General features: G+C 37.1%; 1 protein-coding gene across 1 annotated transcript in view; it reads left to right on the forward strand.

Moving 5' to 3' along the window:
- SHOC1 (shortage in chiasmata 1) overlaps nt 1-26,227 on the forward strand; it is a 90,589-nt gene that overhangs the window by 24,289 nt on the left and 40,073 nt on the right. The window contains exons 7-15 of the mRNA XM_042244820.1: nt 405-555; nt 2,911-3,012; nt 4,094-4,202; nt 8,699-8,793; nt 9,435-9,671; nt 15,211-15,627; nt 18,371-18,496; nt 19,485-19,661; nt 21,069-21,173. Of these exons, the coding sequence (XP_042100754.1) occupies nt 405-555; nt 2,911-3,012; nt 4,094-4,202; nt 8,699-8,793; nt 9,435-9,671; nt 15,211-15,627; nt 18,371-18,496; nt 19,485-19,661; nt 21,069-21,173 (1,519 nt within the window). The remainder of the gene's footprint in view (nt 1-404; nt 556-2,910; nt 3,013-4,093; nt 4,203-8,698; nt 8,794-9,434; nt 9,672-15,210; nt 15,628-18,370; nt 18,497-19,484; nt 19,662-21,068; nt 21,174-26,227) is intronic.

Here is a 26,227-nt window from a genome sequence, read left to right on the forward strand (position 1 = left end):
TGAGAGAGAGAGAAATTCAATGGAATGCAGTAAAGATCCATTCCATTCCACCTACTCTTTTTACTCCATTCACCAACTCTCATTTGCTGCAGTGATTGCTTTAACTTAGAATTTTGAATTGTTATTAACACAAAAGAAAATATTTCTGTATCTAGGAATATTGTACATCACTAATGTAAACAGTGGCCATGAAGGATTTTATTCAGACAGAAAATTGCTTGTAATATTTTTTTTTGGCTGCTACACTTACTTTTAAAATAAAATGTGTGCAGAGCATTAAAAGTTTTGAGTGTGGATTTAGTTTTTAAATTACACCAATTAAGCAAATGCATCTTTTTGTGAACTCAGAAATATTTGTTTGGAAAGCCTCACTAAAAACTTGTCTTACCTATATATTATTTTAGTCATCAACTTTGCTTGAATGTGAATTGTTAGTACCTATAAGCCACAAACAAGAAGTTGATATTCCATCACTCTCAGAACTGAAGGAGTCATTAAACTTAACGCCAGAAATAATAAATTATGCAGATGAAAATGAAAACCTTTCCAAAACAGGTGAGAATTAAATGGCTATGTTCGGATATAAAAGGGCAACATTTGGAATCGTGGTGATAGAAATGTTCTGTATCCAACTTCAGTGTTAGTATACGATTGTGATGTTGTACAAAGTTTTGCAAGATGTTACCCTTTTATATGAAATCTCTGTATATTATTTTTATAATTCCACATGAATCTATAATTATAATTTCAAAAGGCCTCCCAAAAATCTATGACTTGTTAGAACTTCTTAATAATGTTTGTTACAAAAGTTCTTGTTCATTAAACCTTTTCTGAACCTTCAGATTTTTTAAAAGTTTCCTGTAAGGTTACACAGCAAAAATCTCAAAATTATTATTAATAAAACTCTTTTCTCATTGTCCTCTCTTTGTATACTTACACTCTTAAGATGTCTCAAATTAACCTATTTCAAGGTAATTATACAAATAGAGCTAAAGCACATATGGCTATATTAACTTTTTGAGTTATTTACACAGTGACAAAATGTTAACAACTTCTATGCTGACTTTAGAGACCCACAGTAAGGTTATGATTCATGGATCAGATGACTGGGAGAGTCATAACCTGGAATTTAGATGGTTTCTTCCTAGTTAAACATAGTAAATATTGTTGAAGTCTTCTAATATAGTTAGAGCCCACATATTTAATGCTCCTCTTATAAATTCCAATTGAAATAATCAAAGATATATAATATTAGGAAAGAGTGAAGGGGGATTTGTGATATCCAGTGAAAATAGGGATGCTTGCCATCAACATACTTGAAAGCATTCTTGGAGACAAGACTAAATCAAGGGGATTACTGCTCAGCGTGTAAGTCAAGCAAGGTTACGAAAAGGCAACCTGAGTAAATGAATCAAATTTATACCAGAACTTGAACATCTAGCAGAGCTCAAAACCACAGGTAGCCAAAGGGCTTTTTCAGTTCAGTTCAGTTCAGTCACTCAGTCGTGTCTGACTCTTTGCAACCCCATTAATCACAGCACGCCAGGCCTCCCTGTCCATCACCAACTCCCAGAGTTCACTCAGACTCACGTCCATCAAGTCAGTGATGCCATCCAGCCATCTCATCCTCTGTCATCCTCTTCTCCTCTTGCCCCCAATCCCTCCCAGTATCAGAGTCTTTTCCAGTGAGTCAACTCTTCACATGAAGTGGCCAAAGTCCTGGAGTTTCAGCTTCATCATCATTCCTTCCAAAGAAATCCCAGGACTGATCTCCTTCAGAATGGATTGGTTGGATCTCCTTGCAGTCCAAGGGACTCTCAAGAGTCTTCTCCAACACCACAGTTCAAAAGCATCAATTCTTCAGTGCTCAGCTTTCCTCACAGTCCAACTCTCACATCCATACATGACAACTGGAAAAGCCATATCCTTGACTAGATGGACCTTTGTTGGCAAAGAAATGTCTCTGCTTTTGAATATGCTATCTAGGTTGGTCATAACTTTTCTTCCAAGGAGTAAGCGTCTTTTAATTTCATGGCTGCAGTCACCATCTGCAGTGATCTTGGAGCCCGAAAAAATAAAGTCTGACACTGTTCCCACTCTTTCCCCATCTATTTCCCATGAAGTGATGGGAAGTGATGGGCTTTTTAGAAGGATACAAATCTATGAATGCTAATGTTAAGCACAAGTGACTTTATCGAATGACTGTGGTGTTACACTCTCAGCCTTTACTTGGCCCTGGTGGTGATAGTTTAGTCATTCAGTTGTGTCTGGCTCTTTGCAACCCTATGGACTGTAGCCTGCCAGCCTCCATTGTCCATGGGGTTTTCAAGGCAAGAATACTGGAGTGTGGGTTGCCAGTTCCTTCTTCAGGGAGACTTCCCAATCCAGGGATCGAACCAGGGTATCCTGTATTGCAGGCAGTCTCCTGCATTGCAGGCAGATTCTTTACCAACTGAGCCACTAGCGAAGCTTCTTATTTGGCTCTGCTGCTGCTGCTAAGTCACTTCAGTCGTGTCCGACTCTGTGCGACCCCATAGATGGCAGCCCACCAGGCTCCCCTGTCCCTGGGATTCTCCAGCCAAGAACACTGGAGTGGGTTGCCATTTCCTTCTCCAATGCATGAAAGTGAAAAGTGAAAGGGAAGTCGCTCAGTCGTGTCCAACTCTTAGCGACTCCATGGACTTCAGCCTACCAGGCTTCTCAGTCCATGGGATTTTCCAGGCAAGAGTACTGGAGTGGGGTGCCATTGCCTTCTTACTTGGCTGTAATGGAGACTAAATGACTCCTCAGAGGAGTCATTGAGGAATGAACTGAGGAATGAACAGTTCACTGAGGAATGAACAAGATTACAGAAAACTAATATCATAGTACTTTTGCTGATAATAGACTTTCTTTTTTTTGTCTTTTCAGATCTTACTATCAAGCATGGAGTTGACCTTGAGGATATAAAATGCAGCTCCACGGAAATTTTGGCCATTCAAAATCAATATGAACCAGAGTACAGGCAACCAGGTAGAAATTTTGAATAAACCACTGAGTTGATCAGGGGATATCTATATATGATGTAAAAGTACAATACATTCACATATAAAGTCTACTAAGAGACAATTTTCATGTTTAAAACTTGATTACTGCAAACCAAGTTCTTTTATCTATCCCTTACATTTGTTCCTATCGTTAACATCCTTCAAGCATCAAAATTGAATAATATATAGAGGAGAGTTACAAAGATTGAAGAAGAGGAATGAAGGAAATAGTATTAATATTAAAAACAGAAATCTTATAATTTTATAGTTCAGTAGTAAAATTTTACCTCAGTATTAACAATCTTGCTGACCGTTATTACAGTTTTGTAAATTTAACTTTTTAATCCTCAAAGCAATCCTATCATTATTGTTAATATTACTATCCTACCAAATTTGGAAGGTCAGAATTATCTTTTGTTCCAGTGTAATGCCAGACTATGTTGCTTTCGAACTGTGCTGACAATACTGTTATTTAGTTATATTTTTATCTGGATCAAATTAATCATCTATTTGGACGTATGCTGTTTTATTTATGAGAGTGATAGAAACACATTGGCTCTGTATCATAAATGATGATTATTTTTTCAAACCCATTCTATAAAAATATAATTTTGTGCTAGCCCACCTAGTCTCCAGACTTTTTAAGGTGAAGAATTACTCTCTATTAATACTGTTTGCTTAACATCACTAGTATTTAGTACAGAGATAAAAATAGCACTGTGTCCTAAGTATTGACAGTATTAGTTGTCAGAATTTAAAACATTATTACACATAAAGTCTTAGAATTTATCTTAAATGGTAAATTTAATAAAGTTCAGTTATCATTGTATTTTTAAAAAATCACCATTATCATAGTTGAGACACCATGTGATATATGTGTAGTCCTTTATATAGATGGAAATTTAAGACTGTTATTTTGTATTTCAAATAATCCAAATTTATTTCGATTGAAAATTTTTGTTGTAACAGAATGATTGAACGTAATAGTTGCTTACAAAAGTCACGAATCATACATATTTATTCAATGTTTATATAACATGATTTTTATTAATTTTTATATATTCCAGATGAGTTAGGAATGCCATTAACTCGTCTAGACCTAACAAACCACCATTCTTCAGTGAATTCATTATGTGCAGAACTTCAGACATTTCCATCCTCTCCTGTTTGTAAAATGTAAGTAAAGATTATATCTAGAACTCAGATTGCAATTCAGAAGAAGCAATCTTTAATTAAATCTCTCCATATAAAGTCAGTTTCCAAAATATTTCTGTGAAAAAAATGTCAGAGATTAAATGGTGTTTATAATAAGAAACTGATGGGAATATATGAACATATATGTACATAACTGTTTTTATATGCACAGAATATCTTTAGAAGGACACGTGAAAATCAAGTAATGTTGGTTGAGCCCAGAAAGGAACTAAGTAAACACAATATATAGGAGCTAGTAAGTGATACAGCTAGGCTCTTTTATACTTTTAGTGTTTTGAATGTGAATATATCACCATCAAATATAAACAACTCAAAAATTTTAATTTTAAACTTAAACCATCCGCTTAGAAAATTGCCAGTGGATGCTTACCAATGACACTGCCTCTATTGGCGCTCATTACCATGAAATATAGTGTAGTAGTATATTGATTTGCCAGGGCTGCCATAACAAATACCATAGACTGAGTGACTTAAACAATAGAAATTTATTTCTTCAGAATCTAGAGGCTAGAAATCTGAGATCTGGATTATCAGCAGGGTTGGATTCTTCCTGAGGCCTCTCTCCTTGGCTTGTAGAAAGCTGTCTCCTCCCTCTGTCTTCATGTAGTCTTTCCTCCATGCATGTCTATGTCCTGATCTCTTCTTAAAAGGACACCAGTTGTACTGGATTAGGACCCACCCTAATCGCCCCATTTAACTTAATTACCTCTTTAAAGGCCTTACCTCCAAATATAGTCATTCTAAGGTACTGAGTGTTATGGCTTCAACATATGAATTTGAGCGGGGACAATTCAGCCCATAGTAAGTAGTTAATAGCCCTGAAGTACAGCCAGATTGTCTGGCTCTGTCAGTTACTAGCTCTGTGATCTTAATTGCCCTGTGCCTCAGCTTCCTTATCTATAATATTGGGATAATAATAGTACATATTCTGAGTTCTTAGTTGTGATTGGCTAATCTGCCAGAAGAGAATGCTATTGGATTACTGGAAGCAACTGGAGCATCTCATCACTAGCTGCTCAGGCTTCTACTAATGGTCTCAGGAGAGTGTCACAGCATAAAATAAAGAAGGCTGACATTGAGGGTACCAATTATCTTCATCTTCAGACAAAGAAGGATTTCCTTTAGGAGGAGTAAATTTTGTTTTAGAGCTATGCAGAACTCTACCATGAACTAGAACTGTCCATATCAGATACGAGCTCTAACAAAATAGCATGAGACAAGTATAGAAACTCTATAATTTGTTTAAATATTTTAATCCCTTTGTTAAGGTGCAGGATTTTTTATCTTTTATTTGCAGGGCCTATATTTCTTTTTGTGTGTGTTCTTTTACTCTTTTACTTACTCCATATACCCTTCTTGTTGTTGTTAACTCTCTAAGTCATGTCCAATTTTTTGCAACCCTATGAACTTTAGCATACCAGTCTTTCCTGTCCTGCACTATCTCCCACAGTTTGCTCAAACTCATGTCCATTGAGTCAGTAATGCCATCCAACCATCTCATCCTCTGTCCCCCTGCCCTCAATCTTTCCCAGCATCAGAGTCTTTTTCAATGAGTCAGCTCTTCACATCAGGTGGCCAAAGTATTGGAGCTTAAGCATCAGTCCTTCCAATGAATATTCAGGGTTGATATCCTTTAAGATTGACTGATTCGCATCTGTTAAGGCAGATTGTCAATTAGAAACAAAGACTAGCTGGAATTAATATAATCTTGAATTTCTCATATTGAAAGTGTTTATTTAAACTGCGGTAAACTCATTTTAATCACACATGTTTTATACCTACTTATTGTTATAATTCAAACATCTAATGAGAATTTATGAAATTAAGTCTTATCTGTATTTATGATTTGCCAGTTAGAACAAAAAGACTTTTCAACTAGCCAAAGGTTTTAGGGCCTTTTGAAACAACTTTAAGAAACTGTCTCATCACTGGAAATCATTTCCATTGGTTCATGAACATAAAAACTTAAAAATCCCTATTTAAAAATAAACTTATACATCAACTGTGAAACTGAAAACAAAGAGAACAAATAATTTTTAAAAAACAGAAAAGAAAAATAATATGTAGTATTATTATAATTTTAACTTGCTTTTATGGCCCTAATTTCTTTTGTTTCAGAACACAACAGTTTGGCTAGAGATATAAAGTGAAGTCACTCAGTCGTGTCCGACTCTTCGCAACCCCATGGACTGTAGCCTACCAGGCTCCTCCATCCATGGGATTTTCCAGGCAAAAATACTGGAGTGGGTTGCCATTTCCTTCTCCAGGAGATCTTCCTGACCCAGGGATTGAACCCGGGTCTCCCACATTGTAGACAGACGCATTACCATCTGAGCCTCCAGGGAATGATATAACCAGTTAACAAATATTTTTAGTTCCTATTACATGTAAAACTCTATGCTAGATTGTATGGTGCTAAAAAAATGTCTGTGTGGTGTGAAGCCTTTTTTCTACATTAATTGATTGCTGAATTGTGAATATATTTTTATATATGACCAAAGAAAATATCAAATTCAGACATGTCTTCAGAAAGCTCGATTAAGGAGGTCATTTGTCTATATTATGACCTTCTGCTGGACTTGGTTTGCCTAAATATTTATCTTTCCTTTTACTTTAAGATAACCTACAATCTGAGGTATCAGGTTGTCAAAGAGACCTTGGTAAGGTTTAAGAACTGTCTAGCTTCTCAAATATTACCACGACATGCAAGATTTTGGGGTCATGTGAGTAAATTGGGTGATTTAGACATAAGATCTAGTTGTCTGCTACTACCCAGAATTGTCAATTGAACTAGCAGTACTTACAGTTAGCATGTTCATGTATGATCTGTGGGGTTTCCCTGGTGGCTCAGATGGTAAAGAATCTGCTTGCAATGCAGGAGACCTGGGTTCAATCCCTGGGTCAGGAAGATTCCCTGGAGAAGGGAATGGCTACTCGCTCCAGTATTCTTGCCTGGGAAATTCCCATGGAAAAAGGAGCCTAGTGGGCTACAGTCCACGGGGTCATATATGAACAGAGAAACAGAATACAATCACTTCTCACTTAAGAGGGTGTGGAAGGTTTGGGGCATAGATTAAAGGGTTTGTGGATTAATGGTCTCTTCCCTGTTGTTCTTGTTCAGTCGTTTAGTTGTGCCTGACTCTTTGCGACCCCTTTATTTCTACACTAACTGATTGCTGACTTGTGAATATATTTTTATATGTGACCAAAGGAAATATCTCTGGACTGCAGCATGCCAGGCTTCCCTGTCCTTCATCGTCTCCCAGAGTTTGCTCAAACTCGTGTCCATTGAGTTGGTGATGGCATCCAACCATCTTGTCCTCTGTTGTCCCCTTCTCCTCCTGCCCTCAATCTTTCCCAGCATCAGGGTCTTTTCCAACGAGTCAGCTCTTTGCATCAGGTGGCTAGAGTATTGGAGCTTCAGCTTCAGCATCAGTCCTTGCAATGAATATTCAGGACTGATCTTTAGGATTGACTAATTTGATCTCCTTGCAATCTAAGGGACTCTCAAGAGTCATCTCCAACATCACAGTTCAAAAGCATCAATTCTTCAGTGCTCAGCCTTCTTTATGGTCCAACTCCCACATCTGTACATGACTACTGGAAAAACCGTAGCTTTGACTAGATGGACCTTTGTCAGCAATTTTTTACTTTTTAAATTTTACTTTTTGCTCTGCTTTTTAATACACTGTCTAGGTTTGTCATAGCTCTTCTTCCAAGGAGCAAGCAAGTGTCTTTTAATTTCATAGCTGCAGTCACTGTCTACAGTGATTTTGGAGCCCAAGAAAATAAGATCTGTCACTGTTTTCATTGTTTCCCCATCTATTTGCCATGAAGTGATGGGACTGGATGCCATCATCTTCATTTTTTGAATGTTGAATTTTAAGCCAGCTTTTCAACTCTGCTTTCACCTTCACAAGAAGCTCTTTAGTTCCTCTTCACTTTCTGCCATAAGGGTGGTGTCATCTGCATATCTGAGGTTATTGATATTTCTCCTGGCAATCTTGATTGCAACTTATGCTTCATCCCGCCTGTGCTTCATCCAGGTATTTTGCGTGATGTACTCTTCATATAAGTTAAATAAGCAGGGTTAAATATAGAGCCTTGACGTACTCCTTTCCCAATTTTGAACCAGTCCATTGTTCCTGCTACGTACTAATTTTTGACCTCACACCTACTAATGAGCTGTATTTACTGATTTACACTGCTTGTCATACATACTTCCTTCTCTCCTAAATACCAAAACACACAGACACATCACTCACTTACCCACGAAACTGAAGGACCTGAACTAAACTTCAGGATCTTTTACTTCCTGAAAAGGTAGAGGAGACAAATTTTTTATAGTTCTGATCCTCAGCCAGTAGAAGCTCCAGAAATTCTGTTTAGAATGGACTTGGGTCTATTGTTATATTGTATTATATATATTATCTAATATTAAACTTTAACTTTTTCAGTAATTTGCTTACTGCTGAAGAATCAGCTAACAAATACCATATGCTATGCCAATTAGAAAGCTACCAAAGCTCTCTGAACTCATCTTTTATTAGAGGTAAAAATTGATTTTGAATGCTAAATAAAAAGTATAGATGAAAATGTACAATCAGTGGAAATGTATTGTTGTTGTTGGACGTGCTGCTCTGTCCATGGGATTCTCCAGGCAAGAACACTGGAGTGGGTTGCCATTTCCTTCTCCATCTCTTTCCCTACTTAAGCTAAAAAAGTAATGGAAAATTCTGTGCCACAATATCTAAAATGATAATTATCATAAAATCTGATCAAACATATCTTCTTATTTAGGCTCATTATAATGAGAAAATTTCTGATTTAATAAATCTTACATTAATTCTTCAAAATATTATTGAATGTACTAATTTAGTAATTACTAAAACAGTCAAACAAAATAAAGTTTTATTTCCTGCTAAATAGTAGAATAATTTTAACTTCATGATATTTCCATATATTGAAAAAAAACCTTTATGTGACTTCTGTTGCTATAATATTTTAGACTTTTACAAATATTAGCATCTTGAAAATGAAATACTAGATATGGTTGTTTTATTTTTATTCTAATTTGTAAAAGTCTACTTTATAAGAGATTTCTAGTGTGATTCTGTTTTTTGGGTTTTTTCATTCTTTTGCCCTGTGGATTGTTTCTCATATTTGTTGTTTGGTTTGTTTTGATTTTTTAAGTGCCAAGAATCGAAGAGCCCAACAATCAATATTCACTCACAGATTTGAAAAAGATATTTTCTGTTGAAGATGAAAAACTTGTGGTTAATCCTGTAAATGCAGAGTGGTGGAAAGAAGCAAGACTAAATCTGCCAGAAACTTTGGAACCTCTAAGTACATATTTGTGTCATAATAATTTATCTTCCGATGATACTAAATTGGAGACATTTTTACCTACAAATGTGCCTCAAGTAGAACGTAAGTATAATAGTAAATATCACTTCTGTAAATATTTTCAGAATGAGAAAATGTTAGATATTGGCTTTCCAGCAGGTAATTGGGAAAATACAACTAAATTCCAGCATTTACTATAACTCTGGCTCTGCCAGAATTTATAACTTTGACCTTCACTAAGCCCCATTTTCTTCCTTGAAAAAATGAGGAAGTTTGACAAACTAATCCTTAAGTCTCTTTCTGTTCTAAAATTCTGTAGTCTGAGCTTTAAATCTCTAGACATTTTCAGTTAAAGAGACCTTATTTCCTTTTATAAATGATAATTTCTAGCTCATTTTCTGTGTACATCAGCCTAGGTGTAAACCAGCACCATTATTTTTCGACCTGACAGGTGAGTTTTAAGTGTTCAGTAATGTCTAGTAATCTCTTTTCAACAACAGAAATCATCCTTTGATACCAAAAGGTTTAGTCATTAGGCATTTTTAAACTTGATATAATTTAAATATCTTATTTAGGAATTTTATTTCTGTGGATTTTTTTTAAGATTTTATTCAGGAACTTTTTCTAGTATTTTATTTAGGAACTTTATGTCTATGTTCTCCCAAATTCCTTGAGCATATTTATGATCATTACCTTGAACTCTTTATTGAGTAGTTTGCTTATCTTCATTCAGTTCTTTCTGGGGTTTTATCTTGTTCCTTTATTGGGAATATATCCTTCTGTCTCTTCATTTTGCCTAATTCACAGTTTTTATTTTTATGTGTGGGGTAGTTTGGGTATGTTTCCTAGTTTTGGAAAAGTGGTCTTTTGGAGCAGTTGCGTATGTCCCAGTAGTGCACTCCCTCTGGTCACTAGAGCTATATGCCCTAGCTATATGCCCTAGAGCTATATGCACTATGCACAGCCCTGTGTGGACTGTACAGGCACTTCTGTTGTGGCAGATTGACTAATGTGAGTGGTCTGATAGGTGTGGCTGACCGCTTGTCCAGTTGGTTGCCAAACCCTGCTCTTGTGTGGAGGCTACTGGCCACTAGTGGGTGGGGCTGGGTCCCAAAGTGGCTGGCTGTGGAGCTGGGGACCCCAGGATTACTGCTGACCTACCCATGGGTGGATCCAGGTCCCAGAATGGCTGGCTGCAAAGCTGGGAGTCCTGGATCTAGTGTCAGCCTGCTGGTAGGTAGAACTGGTTTTTGACATGGCTAGTTGTAGGGTTTTGAGGCTGGGATTAGCCAAATAGTGGGTGGGTTTTATACCCTCAGGTGGCTGTTGAGGAGCCCAAAGCGTCCCAGAGCTGATGTTAGCCTACTGATGGGCTGTGGTAGGGCTCAGATGATCCAGGGCTAGTGCCCACCCACTGGCAGATGGAACCAGGTCTTGGGGTCTCATAGCTGATACTGGCCTGCTGGTGGGCAGGTTGAGGCCTAAGTGATCCTGGGCTGTTGTCCAGCCACTGATGGGCAGGTATGTTTCCTTGGCCTTCTGGTGGGCAGGACCACATCCCAGGGTGGCTGGGGGCTTAGGGGTCCTGCTGGTAGGTGGTATTGTGTCCCCACACAGCTAGCTCCTGGGCCTAAGGAATCTCAGTACTAATGCCCAAAAGGCTGGTGGGTGGGGCCTGACCCAGTGCTAATAAGCTAGAGGGAGGATTTCAAACTGGCACTTATCAGCACTAGAATCCTCATGGCAGAACAAGTGTCCAAAAGACAGCTACTGCCAACATCTGTGTCCCGAGGCTGGGCTGCAATTGCCCTGCCTTCTTGGAAATCTCTCCAAGATCAGCTGGTAGGTCTGACTCAGGCTCCTTTCAAAGTATCGCCTCTGCCCTGGGTCTCAGGGTGAGTGAGATTTTGTGTGCCTCTTTTGAGAGTGGATACTTTCCTACAGCTCTCCTGAAAAAAAAAGCCCAAGAAGCCTTCAATGTCAACTATTCTGGGGACTCACCTTCCTGGTGCATGACCCCAACTATGGAAGCCAGAGTGGGGCTCTGTAAATGAAATTCTGGTTCATCCCCTAAAAGGAATCTTGTACCCATTAACAGTCACTCGCATTCTGTGTCTTTCTAGCTTTGTCTATTCTGGATGTTCTGTAGAAATAGAATCATGAAATACGTGGTCTTTTGTGATTGACTTACTTCATTTAGCATGTTTTCAAAATGTGTCCATATTAAGCATGTGCATACCTTAATATAAAGTACTGATCAAGTATCTTGTCAAATTTTTAATTGGGGTTCTTTTAAAATGTTAAGTTATAAGAGTTCTTTATATATATGGGATATCGTCTTTTTTAAAGTGTATGTATTGCAAGTATTTTCTTCTGGTCTGTGGCTTGCTTGGTACATAAGTTTTTGACTCTTACCTTAGAATAACTGTTACCTCTAGGGCTATGAGTAGCTGTAAGCCTATTGGCAACAGGCTGGAATTATTTCTTTGCCCAGTAACCTTAGCTCCAGTAGTAGGGAAAGAGGTGCTGAATTTTTATCCTTTAAAAAATTATTTTATTCGGAGAAAATATTGATTTTTTAAAATTTAAATTTATTTATTTTAATTGGAGGTTAATTACTTTACAATATTATATTGGTTTTGCCATACATCAACATGAATTCGCCACAGGTGTACACATGTTCCCAATCCTGAACCCCCCTCCCACCTCCCTCCCCGTACCATCCCTCTGGGTCATCCCAGTGCACCAGCCCCAAGCATCCTGTATCATGCATCAAACCTAGACTGGTGATTCGTTTCTTGTATGATATTATACATGTTTCAGTGCCATTCTCCCAAATCATCCCACCCTCTCCCTCTCCTACAGAGTCCAAAAGACTGTTCTATACATCTGTGTTTCTTTTGCTGTCTCGCACACAGGGTTATCGTTACCATCTTTCTAAATTCCATATATATATGTGTTAGTATACTGTATTGGTGTGTTTTTCTTTCTGGCTTACTTCACTCTGTATAATTGGCTCCCTTTTCATCCACCTCATTAGAACTGATTCAAATATATTCCTTTTAATGGCTGAGTAATAATCCACTGTGTATATGTACCACCACTTTCTTATCCATTCATCTGCTGATGGACATCTAGGTTGCTTCCATGTCCTGGCTATTATAAACAGTGCTGCAATGAACATTGGGGTACACGTGTCTCTTTCACTTCTGGTTTCCTTGGTGTGTATGCCCAGCAGTGGGATTGCTGGTCATAAGGCAGTTCTATTTCCAGTTTTTTAAGGAGTCTCCACACTGTTCTCCATAGTGGCTGTACTAGTTTGCATTCCCACCAACAGTGTAAGAGGGTTCCCTTTTCTCCACACCCTCTCCAGCATTTATTGCTTGTAGACTTTTGGATCGCAGCCATTCTGACTGGCGTGAAATGGTACCTCATTGTGGTTTTCATTTGCATTTCTCTGATAATGAGTGATGTTGAGCATCTTTTCATGTGTTTGTTAGCCATCTGTATGTCTTCTTTGTAGAAATGTCTATTTAGTTCTTTGGCCCATTTTTTGATTGGGTCGTTTATTTCTCTGGAATTGAGCTGCAGGAGTTGCTTGTATATTTTTGAGATTGGTTGTTGTTCAGTTGCTTCATTTGCTATTATTTTCTCCCCATTCTGAAGGCTGTCTTTTCACCTTGCTTATAGTTTCCTTTGTTGTGCAGAAGCTTTTGAGTTTAATTAGGTCCCTTTTGTTTATTTTTGCTTTTATTTCCAGTATTCTGGGAGGTGGGTCATAGAGGATCCTGCTGTGATTTATGTCGGAGAGTGTTTTGCCTATGTTCTCCTCTAGGAGTTTTATAGTTTCTGGTCTTATGTTTAGATCTTTAATCCATTTTGAGTTTATTTTTGTGTATGGTGTTAGAAAGTGTTCTAGTTTCATTCTTTTACAAGTGGTTGACCGGTTTTCCCAGCACCACTTATTAAAGAGATTGTCTTTAATCCATTGTATATTCTTGCCTCCTTTGTCAAAGATAAGGTGTCCATGGTGTGTGGATTTATCTCTGGGCTTTCTGTTTTGTCCCATTGATCTATATTTCTGTCTTTGTGCCAGTACCATACTGTCTTGATGACTGTGGCTCTGTAGTAGAGACTGAAGTCAGGCAAGTTGATTCCTCCAGTTCCATTCTTCTTTCTCAAGATTGCTTTGGCTATTCAAGGTTTTTTGTATTTCCATACAAATTGTGAAGTTATTTGTTCTGCTGCTGCTGCTAAGTCGCTTCAGTCGTGTCCAACTCTGTGTGACCCCATAGACGGCAGCCCACCAGACTTCCTCACTCATGGGATTCTCCAGGCAAGAACACTGGAGTGGGTTGCCATTTCCTTCTCCAATTATTTGTCCTAGCTCTGTGAAAAATACCGCTGGTAGCTTGATAGGGATTGCATTGAATCTATAGATTGCTTTGGGTAGTATATTCATTTTCACTATATTGATTCTTCCTATCTATGAACATGGTATATTTCTCCATCTATTAGTGTTCTTTTTGATTTCTTTCCCCAGTGTTTTAAAGTTTTCTATATGTAGATCTTTAGTTTCTTGAGGTAGATATATTCCTAAGTATTTTATTCTTTTCATTGCAATGGTGAATGGAATTGTTTCCTTAATTTCTCTTTCTATTTTCTCATTATTAGTGTATAGGAATGCAAGGGATTTCTGTGCGTTGATTTTATATTCTGCAACTTTACAATATTCATTGATTAGCTCTAGTAATTTTCCGGTGGAGTCTTTAGGGTTTTCTATGTAGAGGATCATGTCATCTGCAAACAGTGAGAGTTTTACTTCTTCTTTTCCAATTTGGATTCCTTCTATTTCTTTTCCTGCTCTGATTGCTGTGGCCAAAACTATGTTGAATAGTAGTGGTGAAAGTGGGCACCCTTGTCTTGTTCCTGACTTTAGGGGAAATGCTTTCAGTTTTTCACCATTGAGGATAATGTTTGCTGTGGGTTTGTCATATATAGCTTTTATTATATTGAGGTATGTTCCTTCTATTCCTGCTTTCTAGAGAGTTTTTATCATGAATGGATGTTGAATTTTGTCAAAGGCTTTCTCTGCATCTATTGAGATAATCATATAGCTTTTATTTTTCAATTTGTTAATGTGGTGTATTACATTGATTGATTTGCAGATATTGAAGAATCCTTACATCCTTGGGATAAAGCCTCCTTGGTCATGGTGCATGATCTTTTTAACGTGTTGTTGGATTCTGATTGCTAGAATTTTGTTAAGGATTTTTGCATCTATGTTCATCAGTGATATTTGCCTGTAGTTTTCTTTTGTGTGGCATCTTTGTCAGGTTTTGGTATTAAGGTGATGGTGGCCTCACAGAATGAGTTTGGAAGTTTACCTTCCTCTGCAATTTTCTGGAAACCTGTGGGACACTGTAAAAGCAGTACTAAGGGGAAAGTTCATAGCAATACAGGCATACCTCATGAAAACATTGATCTTAAAAGCAGTAAACAAAGTCCTCCTAAGGATCACATTATATTAATAAAAACCTAGAACTAAAAGTTATCTTAATACCCTAGTAGAACACACATTTGGGCATGAAAATCATTGGATATTTTTATTTTCCATTTTCAGCACGGTTAGAACATGAAGATTGTTCCTCTCCTCTTATACGTATTAATGAGCAATCTACAAATGATCATTCATCACCTCCACGAAAGACTCCATCTCCAACTAAAGAAGTATCAGATTTGCATCTTTCTGATGAATATGTCTCTGTTGAAATACCAAGAAAAGAAGAAAAACCAAAGAATGACCTAGAACTAGGTTATGGAATAATCCAAAATAAAGGAAATAAAGATCACTTGGAACTTGACAGCACAGTACCATCTACTGAATCATCTTCCTCTTCAAAAATTGAAAAAGCATCTTTTAAACATGGTAAAAAATGGGAGAATAATTTGGACCTTTTGAACGACTTTATTATGCTGCGAAATAAGTATCCGACTTGTACCTCAAAGACTGAAGTCACAGACAATGATGGAAAAGATGGTGGGTAACTTAGTAATAATTTGGTGTAGGTATGATAGTTTCAAGGACTAAACAGATAATTTATTATAGAAATAAAGTTCTTCAGGTAAAACATGTTATTCTTCAAATAAAATATCATTGATTCATGACACATTGTATAAAGAGATGGATATGAGATAAACAGGTATAAATGTACATATGAGTTTTCCAAAAAATTTAAAAGCACATTTGAACTTGTAAGAAAAGCCACTATTTGTAAAAACACTTTCTACAACTTAGTCATACAGATTCATAGTATTCCTAACTTTTGCTGTTCTTTCTGCCATTCTTTTTTCTCTTTTAGCTCACAGTTCTACATCAATGTTTTAACTTATATTTTAATATGTACCTAAGAATCTTTCATCCATTTGATTGCTTATTATTCCTTTTAACTTTACCAAGGAGTTTCTGTTTGACTTATAACTGTTTTACATTAATTGCTTATAAACATCCAAGTAGTATGTGTCATATTATTTCACTCCTGGTAAAAAAATTATCCTAGAATTCTAATACTCTAGAATGTGTTTGACATAGGTTACCCAAGTGAAATAAGCACAAAACCATCTATGAGAGTTAGAGTATATCTAGGTATAACTGTCCTATGTACTATTAATGTACGCAAGGTCTTGCCCCTGAATAAAGCAGAAGTAAAATATATACCAAAAATTAGTCTGAGGGTCCAGTGAGCTTACTAACTAAACACCAGAATTGTGGAGAGTAGCTACCCAGCCCCAGACTATGCTGGACTGGACTAAGATTCCCCATGATTGGGGAACTGCTTGGGATTCAAGACAGAAAAGCAGAAAAGAATGCTTGTTCCTTCTGTGCAGCATGATATGAAAGCCTTTTATAGACCTATTTAAAGTTACAGTACTTTGTCAGTCAGTGCATTTACACAATGAAAAATTCAATGAAATTGCAGGAAAGTATTTAAAATCCCAGAATTTTATGACCCTTTATGTTGATATATATTCACCCTAAAGTTTCTTTTTATGTAATAATTTGACCACCTATAACCTCCCTTGCTAGGAGACAACTCTATATGTAACAGATCTTTCTAATCAATTTGCACCATAATCCAGAGCATAATTTCTATACATTGAAAGAACGAGCAAAATAGAAAGAATTATCTTATGAATCATAAATAGGAATGTTTATAAGATTTGTTGTTTTCAGGTTCATGAATGTTTTCAGTTTCTATTCAAATTTGAGGCAAAGGAAAAAGAACTCAATCCAAAATTAGCACTGACATCCTTTTCTGGTTGTCATACTTGTGATGGTATCTTGTGTTGGCAACAGAGAGAGGAAGCAATAAGAAAGGAGAAAAAGATAAAGAGAATGTTTTCTTATTAAAAAGTTAGCCATTAATTAAACACGTAAAAGAATACTCATGTTAGGTGGGAATGCTTCTGCACTCTTGATGTTTCTTCAGTTAATTTTATGTTCCTGGCCTCTTTGTCCTTTAATGTGTTCTCCCCAGAGGACCTGGAATGAATTATGTGTGTTGTAAATTTGAAAAAGAGTAAGTTGGCATAAGCCTACAGGAATGAGCTGCCCCACAAGTAGCAGGCCTTCTCGTCTGCTTCTCTATGTTATGCATCTTTTCCAAGCAGGTCCCCAGCCATGCAGAACCCTGGCCCGTCCAGTATAATCTGGGGCAGGGAAGGTAGTATGCCGAATTCAGGTATTTATTTAACAAGCTCACCTGACTCTCAGCCCAAGCTTCTTTCTCCAACTTAGTTTTAATAACAGAGGTAATGTTTTGGTATGTATTTTTATTTCTTACTTTACCAGGGTAGGGAAGAATGTTAGAATTTATCAGGCCCCCTCAAAAACTCTAATAATGATTATTTAATCACTATTAATAATCAACCTACTTACATTATTTATACTTGCAAATAATAACAATCCAGTTTAGGATATTTTACTCTATTTTTTTTCCTACTGTGTATTTAAAACTCATAGAAGGAAAGTACAGTTATTGAACATTGTGTGCCAGGCACTAAATCACTTTTTAGAGAAAAATATGATACTGTCACTGACCATGAGAAGCTTCCAGTATAATAGAGTGTACCAGACTTGCAGATAATTTCAGTACAACGTTGTCAGTGCCAGGAGAGTATGCCGAGTGCTGAGGAAACAAAAAGGAGAGGCACTTTGCTGGCCTGGAAGTAGAGTGCGCAGTTACAAAAGGCCTGTTATAGAAAATGCCTGAGAGCTAAAAGGTAAGTAGTATGAAATGAGTTGAACGTTGACTTAGCAACTGAACAACAACAACAAAGTAAGAAGTGATCTTATTAAGAAAGGATGGAGACAGGTAGGGTTTGGGGCCTAGGAGAGAATTAGTAGCAGAGGAGGTGTATGTGGACAGTCACAGAGAAATGAAGTAGAATGGAATGTGCCTCTTAGATGTCAGGAACTGTCCTTGGTGTTTATAACACCTTATAACAATATTCGTAGTAGATATATTAATCCATATTTTACACATGAGAAAACTGAGGCTTCATCAGAATTGGGACTGAAACACTGATTTGATGCCAAAGTTCTTTCCTTTATTACCATTCAGCTTCCTACCCAGCGCCATGTTAAGTCCATTGACCAGGATAGTTGTTCAGTTTAATACTGATGCATTTCAAAGAACTTTAACAGTTACAATCGTATTAAAAGAAAGCATTTTAATCAACATTAAGTTGCCCTGAACAATGCAAATTAATGTTTTCATTAGAACTTCAAAACGAAGAACTTTCTTTTGCTCTTCAAGAAGAAAGCCCTATTGTTTGTAATAATAAAACCCTAGAGAAAACAAATCAGGAAAGGAGAGCAGATAATGTCATCGAAATTCCAGCATCAGGTATATATTATGCTTTTTTAAATGCCTTCAAATTAAGTAAATTTGAAAGCTCATATATTAAAATGTTTCAAGATGGTAACGTGTTTCTAAAATTTAGGTATCTAGAATATACCTTATTTTCCATGTAATTTTCTTCACTTGTTTCAGATATTTCTTCATTCGAGTCTTACTTTCAAGTTATTTCCAAACTCAGAATGCTTTATTTACTGCCTCTGCCCTCCCTGACTTGCCCTACTCTGTTCCACTAAGTATTATTTCTTCCTTCATTTAACTTGCTGATTTCCTGCATTCATCAGAGAAGAGCAAATTGCAGCTCCTCAAACTCTGACTCTTCTGCCCAGTCTGGGAAAGTAAACCATTAATGATTGCTTTCTCTATTCTCTTACCCACCATCAGGGTGGTTTTATTGATTCCTATACTGATTAAAATAATTTGTTCTGCTGTAAAGAAAACTCTTCTTTACACTGACTCCCAAAGAACAGCCTGCTTAAGAACACTATGCTCATTGTGAAAATCAATAAGGAAACAGATGCTAGTTCTTTAGTATCATTTCATCTTTTAGTTAAAGTTAATTTGTGACCTTTATATGATAATACAAATCTTTAAATACCGATCTAGTGAAAACTAAAAATAATTTGTCACTGTTATAAATGTGTTCAGCTTAAGGTTATAATCTAATAGTGGAGGGAAAAGAAAAAATAGTATGTGATTCTCTTTATATGGCTCCTCATACCTGTCTTGCCAAATTAATTCAAATAAACAAGATAGCCATAACATTATGCTTATTCTACAGAGGTGTTTTGTTTTGTTGTTGCTAGTTTATTTAGAATAAATATCCTAAAATAAGCTGTTATACAATCTCATGATTTTTAACTCATGGGAATTTGGATGGAGTTCAGGTTTCCAAGAAGTACCATGCATAATTGGTTTGTCAAAAAGAACATCCATCCTTACAAAAACACTACCTTTAATGTTTTTATTTTTGCAGATAGCCAGTGCCAAGCATATTGTCTCCTGGAAGCAGCAGCTTCTCCTATCTTAGAAAAACTTGTATGCCTCTGTACTCTTCCTGCTGCTAACTGGAAATTTGCCACTATCATTTTTGACCAAACAAGGTTCCTCTTGAAAGAACAAGAAAAAATAATAAGTGATGCTGTTCATCAAGGTGGGTGCAAATAAAAGTCACACTATTTAAAAGAATATGAATGTATGGATTATTAGAAAATGCAGAAATTAGTCACAGATGGAGGCATAACTATAATCCAGCATATGGCACCCACAATCCAGTGCTGGAAGATCAACTAAGCAAGGATAAAAAGGTAAAAAATACAAGTATTCCCTGCTTTTCATGTTTGCACTGCCACTTTGATTTTATGAAAGACCTGTATATGTTTTCACTAACTGAAAGAAATCAAAGAGAATGTTCATTTATATGAAAAAAGGTGCTTATTTACTCCATTTCAGCTTATGAAAGTTTTCATAGGAATGCTTTGTTTTCAGATAATGGGGGAAACCCGTATCTAGGATATACTACCCATAACTGTTCTCCTGTTGTTTCTGATTCTCAGTGATCACTGTTTATTTGCTTTGATCTGCATTGATTAGATCAGTAGTTTTCAAACTTTTCAGCAGAACTCTTTGTTCATTGAATATTTCATGGCATCCAATTATATAAAACAGAGAAAAGCAGAGTTTCTCTGATTAACTTGTGCCTAGAATCCTGTCTTCTTGGCCTCGCTTTTGCATGCAGTCTATCCAAAATCCAATCTATCCAATCAATAAGGTCTGGAACTACATGGAACATATTCATTAGATAATTCACCTGTCCCTATGAGTACCTGTCTTGTTGGAATCATATCTTAAGACAAATATTCTCAGATGTCTACCTCCAGGTCAAGGTATTGCTTTGTGTTATGATCCCCCACCTTTATCTAAATGTGTCGTTGCTCAGTCGTGTCCGACTCTTTGTGACCCCATGGACTGTAGCCTATGAGGCTCCTCCGTCCATGGGATTTTCCAAGCAAGAGTACTGGAGTGGGTTGCCATTTCCTTCTCCAGGGGATCTTCCTGACTCAAGGATCGAGCCCGGGTCTCCTGCATTGCAGGCAGACGCTTTATCCTGTAAGCCACCAGGGAAGCCCCAACCTTTATAAAAACAAACCAGTTGGCAAATTATGAGTAGTTTAATTTTCTTCTTGTTTCACAACTGGGAATCATTGACCATTTGCCTACCAAGAATAGAAATAACTGAACATTCTTTGGGAGCAACAAGAGTATGAGCTCTAAGATTAGCTGTCTGGGTTGGAATACCAGCTCCATCATTTTTTCACAGATTGACCTTGGGCAGCTACTTAATAAGTTAAGACTGTTTTCTCATCCATAAAATGGAAATCATGATGAACTTGTCTAATAGGGTTATTGTTATAAGTTCAATGAAATAAACAGATTACATACAGCTTGGTACCTAATAAGCACACAATAATAAATAGCATTTATTATTTTTAAGCATTCTGATATATAGTCTAGAATTCTAATGTATATCCTGTTTTTAAATATGTTTTTGCTTACTTAGGTAAAAATGATGAAAGAGAAATGACATTCAAGTATGCTGCTCTCTTACACCTTTTGGTAACAATTAGAGATGTCCTTTTAACCTGTAACTTGGACACAGCATTGGGTTGGTGTCAAAATTTTTTATTTCCTCTTTTCTTATTATTAAAATGTTTACTTTTCTGAAAAAGATGCTTGCAAGAAATTATGTAGCTTCTTTATTCTGCATTAAACATTATATACATCTTGACAAAATATAATGGATTATATATTTAATTCTCTTTATGTTCTTTAAAAGAAATTTTCTTATAACAACTACCATCACCTAGAAAAATAGGTTTAGGATTCTCTATTCTAGGCCTGAATTAAAGACTTTTAATAGATTTGATTATGTAATTATTATCATACCCTTGCTTTTTAATGTAAGATGATACTTTGCCATATCCATTTTAGGTCTTCATTGAATGTTTGTGACTTTGAATCTTTGCTAGATGAAATATAGCTAAATTATTAATACTAAGATCTTTTGCAATTATTTTCACTTGTGCATGTAAATTAGGATATGAATTACTTCAGTATTAAAAATCAACCTATTTTGAATGTATTGAAAATTTTAAAGATTTTGGAAATTTTTTCTAAACTGTTAAAATCCTTAAAGTATCTATCTAACTACATTACTGCTCTCTAGACCCCTTACTGCAAGCTGTTTGGACTTGTTTAGTAAGGATGTATTTATTGGTTTATGTTTTATAACTTCAGTTTCTAGAATCCATTGGTGGTCCAATGGTTGAGACTCTGCTTCAGCTGCAAGGAGGCACAGGTTCAACACCTGGATGGGGGAGCTAGAATCCCACATGCACATGCCCTGCAGTATGGCCCTCTGTACTCCCCCAAAAAACCATTATATATAACGTGGAAATAACTTTTCTCTGATCTGTAACCCAAACATTTTCTCTTATATATGACCCAGCCAAATAGTATTCTCTAAACAAAGGTTTTGTTAAGTATTGGGCAGCAGCAAGTTATAATTGTACTCCCTCTACAACACTGGGAGTTATAATACTTGACCAAATACTATATTAGTACAACAAACTGTGGAAAATTCTTAAAGACATGAGAGTACCAAACCATCTTACTTGTCTCCTGAGAAACCTGTATACGAGTCAAGAAACAGGGTGCTCAGGGCTGGTGCACTGGGATGACCCTGAGGGATGGGATGGGGAGAGAGGTGGAAGAGGGGTTCAGGATGGGGAACACATGTACACCCATGGCTGATTCATGTCAGTGTATAGAAGAAACACTACAATATTGTAATGTAATTAGCGTCCAATTGAAATTAATTAATTTTTAAAAAGACAGAGCCTTATATGGAACAACTGACTGGCTCAAAACTGGGAAAAGAGTACGACAAGGCTGTGTATTGTCACCCTGATTATTTAACTTTTATGCAGAGTACATCATGCAAATTGCTAGGCTGGATGAATCACAAGCTGGAGTCAAGATTGCTGGGAGAAATATCCACAACCTCAGATATGCAGATGATACCATTCTAATGGCAGAAAGTGAGCAGGAACTAAAGAACCTCTTAATGAGGGTAAAAGAGGAGATTGAAAAAGCTGGCTTGAAATTCAACATTAAAAAAACTAAGACCATGACAACTGGTCCCATCACTTCATAGGAAATAAAAGGGAAAAAGTGGACAGCAGTGACAGATTTTACTTTCTTGGGTTCCAAAATCACTGCACATGGTAACTGCAGCCATGAAATTAAAAAGTGCTTGCTCCTTCGAAAGAAAGCTATGACAAACCTAGACAGCATATTGAAAAACAGACATCGCTTTGCCAACAAAAGTCTGCATAATCAAAGCTATGGTTTTTCCAGTAGTCGTGTATGGATGTGAGAGTTGGTCCATAAAGAAGGTTGAGTGCTGAAGAATCGATATTTTTGAATTGAGGAGCTGGAGAAGACTCTTCAGAGTTCCTTGGACTGCAAGGAGATCAAACCAGTCACTCCTAAAGAAAATCAACCTCAAATGTTCGTTGGAAGGACTGGTACTGAAGCTGAAGCTCCATTACTTTAGCCAACTGATGCAAAGAGCTGACTCATTAGAAAAGACCCTAATGCTGGGAAAGATTGAGGGCAGGAGGAGAAGGGAGAGGATGAGATGGTTAGATAGCATCACTAAATCAATGGACGTGAATTTGAGCAAACTTTGGAAGATAGTGGAGGACAGAGGAGCCTGGCATACTGCAGTCCTTGGAGTTGCAAAGTCAGATGTAACTTAGTGACTGAACAACAATAACCTTTAGAAAGCCCAACATGACGCTCTCCCTTTCTTCTCCAGATAAAGCATTTGAATGTTGATGCTGGGTCAATTTGTCTTGTCTCCATTATCAGACAATGATAGCCCTAGCTTACAGGACCTGAAACTAATATAATGGTATAGTGTCACATGCCCTTCTGTTTAGTCTCCTGTCTTCGTTATACTTTTCAGCTTCCATAAAAGATTGTCAGTGCTACCAACAACTAGGCTAACTATTAAAGTGAAATAGTAAGACAGAATATCAGAATCTAGAATATCTGGGCTCCCAGGGAGAATACAGAGAAAGGCATGGCAACCCATTCCAGTAATCTTGCTTGGAGAATCTCCATGGACAAAGGAGCCTGGTGGGCTACAGTCCATAGGGTAGCAAAGAGTCAGACACAACTGAAGCGACTTAGCACACAAGCACACAGGGAGAGTACAGTTGTGACTCACTCCTGCTCAGTTCAGTTCAGTCACAAAGTCGTGTCCGACTCTGCGACTCCATGAACTGCAGCATGCCAGGCCTCCCTGTCCATCACCAACTCCCAGAGTTTACCCGAACCCATATCCATTGAGTCGGCGATGCCATCCAACCGTCTCATCCTCTGTCATCCCCTTCTCTTCCTGCCCTCAATCTTTCCCAGCATCAGGGTCTTTTCAAATGAGTCAGCTCTTCGCATCAGGTGGCCAAAGTATTGGACTTTCAGCTTCAACATCAGTACTTCCAATGAACACCTAGGACTGATCTCCTTTAGAATGGACTGGTTGGATCTCCTGCAGTCCAAGGGACTCTCAAGAGTCTTCTCCAACGCCACAGTTCAAAAGCATCAATTCTTCAGTGCTCAGCTTTCCTTATGGTCCAACTCTCACATCCATACATGACTACTGGAAAAACCATAGCCTTGACTAGACGGACCTTTGTTGACAAAGTAATGTCTCTGCTTTTTAACATGTTTTCTAGGTTGGTCATAACTTTCCTTCCAAGGAGCAAGCGTCTTTAATTTCATGACTGCAATCACCATCTGCAGTGATTTTGGAACCTGCTCAATACTTAGCAAAATCTTGAATTAGAGAAATAATATTTATAGAGGGTTGATTAAAGTATATTCACCTTTCAGTACTCTACATTTTGCCCTAAGATTATATGAGACCATTGAGAGCTATATACTCTTGAATTTTTTTTGTTACTCAAAGAAATGCATTTACTAAATCAAACTTTGGCATTACTATTTGGCTACCTTGAGGAATACTCATAAAAGTAAAATCTTTGTTGGAAAAATGTAACTTCTTAAACCCCAGCTACCAAGCCATGATGAATAACCTTGCTGCCTTGGGTATTTTTAGTGGAAGGCTTTCTTACTCTTCTAAACCTCTCAAAATTAAAGAGCAAGTTAGGTTGACCTCCTTTCTTCTGTGAATAGTGGCAGCAGAAGAAAGGTCCATATGGTCTGGCTGCCTTTCCTGGACCCAGATTCTGTATTTTCCCTCAACTTCCAGTTTGTGTGTCTCTCCCAAGCTAGCAAGGTAATGAGTTTGAAGGTTAAAGGTTTAAAGTTTCACTCCTGGGCTTCAACCCAGAAATAAATTTGGTATTGTGTAATGGGTACTGTAATAGAGGTACATAGTAACAGCATAAAGGATGGTGGTGACTGTTATGCTTTCAAGGGGAACATTTTCTTTAAATGAGTAAGAGTTTGTCAAGTAAATAAAGTATGAAAAGGTATTGTTGGCAGAATTAAGAGCCCAGAAAAATGATTCAGTGAGTGTGTGACAAATGGTTCCATGTGGCTAAACTGAAGAGTACAAGGTGGAAAGCCTTGAGAGCTCAGCCACTAGAAATAGGAAAGAGCTAAATCATGAAGAGCCTTTTCAGCTACAAAAAAGACTTCAGTCACTATTCTGTAAATGATAGGGAACCACTGGAACAGGGAAACAAATGGACTCAGTTTTTCTTTCGGTTACATCTACTAGCAGTACAGAGAATCAGTGGGAAGCTTTGAGATTAGGAAGCAGAAAGAACGTAAGTCAACCTCTAAATTGCCCATTATTCTAGCTGTATTAATATAAAATTAGAATTAATATGTACACAATATAAAAATGAGAACATGAGCAGTGTACTTTTTATTTATTATTGTATTTATTGCCCAAATATCCACTGAATAGCTGATCTACATAAGTTACTGTCAGGTCTCTACTCCAGTAATTCACAAAATTCACTGTGCAGCAGAATCGCTAGGAGAAGTCTTTAGACATAGGAACCCCTGGGACTCAATCTAGATTTCTTGAATATGAACTTTCAAGGATAAGTCTCAAGATTCTGTGTTTACAGTTGCCTTTAGAGAGTTTGAATTTAGGCACTGCTGTTTCAGCAGCTACATAAATTAATTATCATATATAAATATGGATTATGAGAGCTTATAGACTAATGAGGTTGTTAAGCCATATACACAAATAACCAGAAATCAAGTGCAAAAGCTGTATCGATGCCATACCAAGAAAATCTCGGTGAAATATTTTACCACAGGATTTCTTGGCAAGTAAGTGTAGATTCTAGGGTTTAAGAAGAAGGCAGTAGCATTTAATAAGTTAGAAAGCAGAAAAGGATGGGGAATATTCAAGGAATCTGTAGAGTATATCCAGTGATATTGGTATCATATAGCTTAAAAATAGACATTTGGTATATGTTTCCCAGCTTTGCTTAATTTTAAGAGGATCATTCCGACCCAAAGATTGAACCTCGGTCTCCTGCATTGCGTTCAGATTCTTTACCATCCAAGCCCCCAGGGAAGCCCAGTAAAGGAAAATTTAACTGTCTCTGCTATGACCCTTATTTCCCTTTTAGATTTTTACCATGGAGTTTCTAAAAGAACAAAAAG

This window comes from Ovis aries, chromosome 2, assembly GCF_016772045.2.
Source record: "Ovis aries strain OAR_USU_Benz2616 breed Rambouillet chromosome 2, ARS-UI_Ramb_v3.0, whole genome shotgun sequence".
Taxonomy (NCBI): Eukaryota; Metazoa; Chordata; class Mammalia; order Artiodactyla; family Bovidae; genus Ovis; species Ovis aries.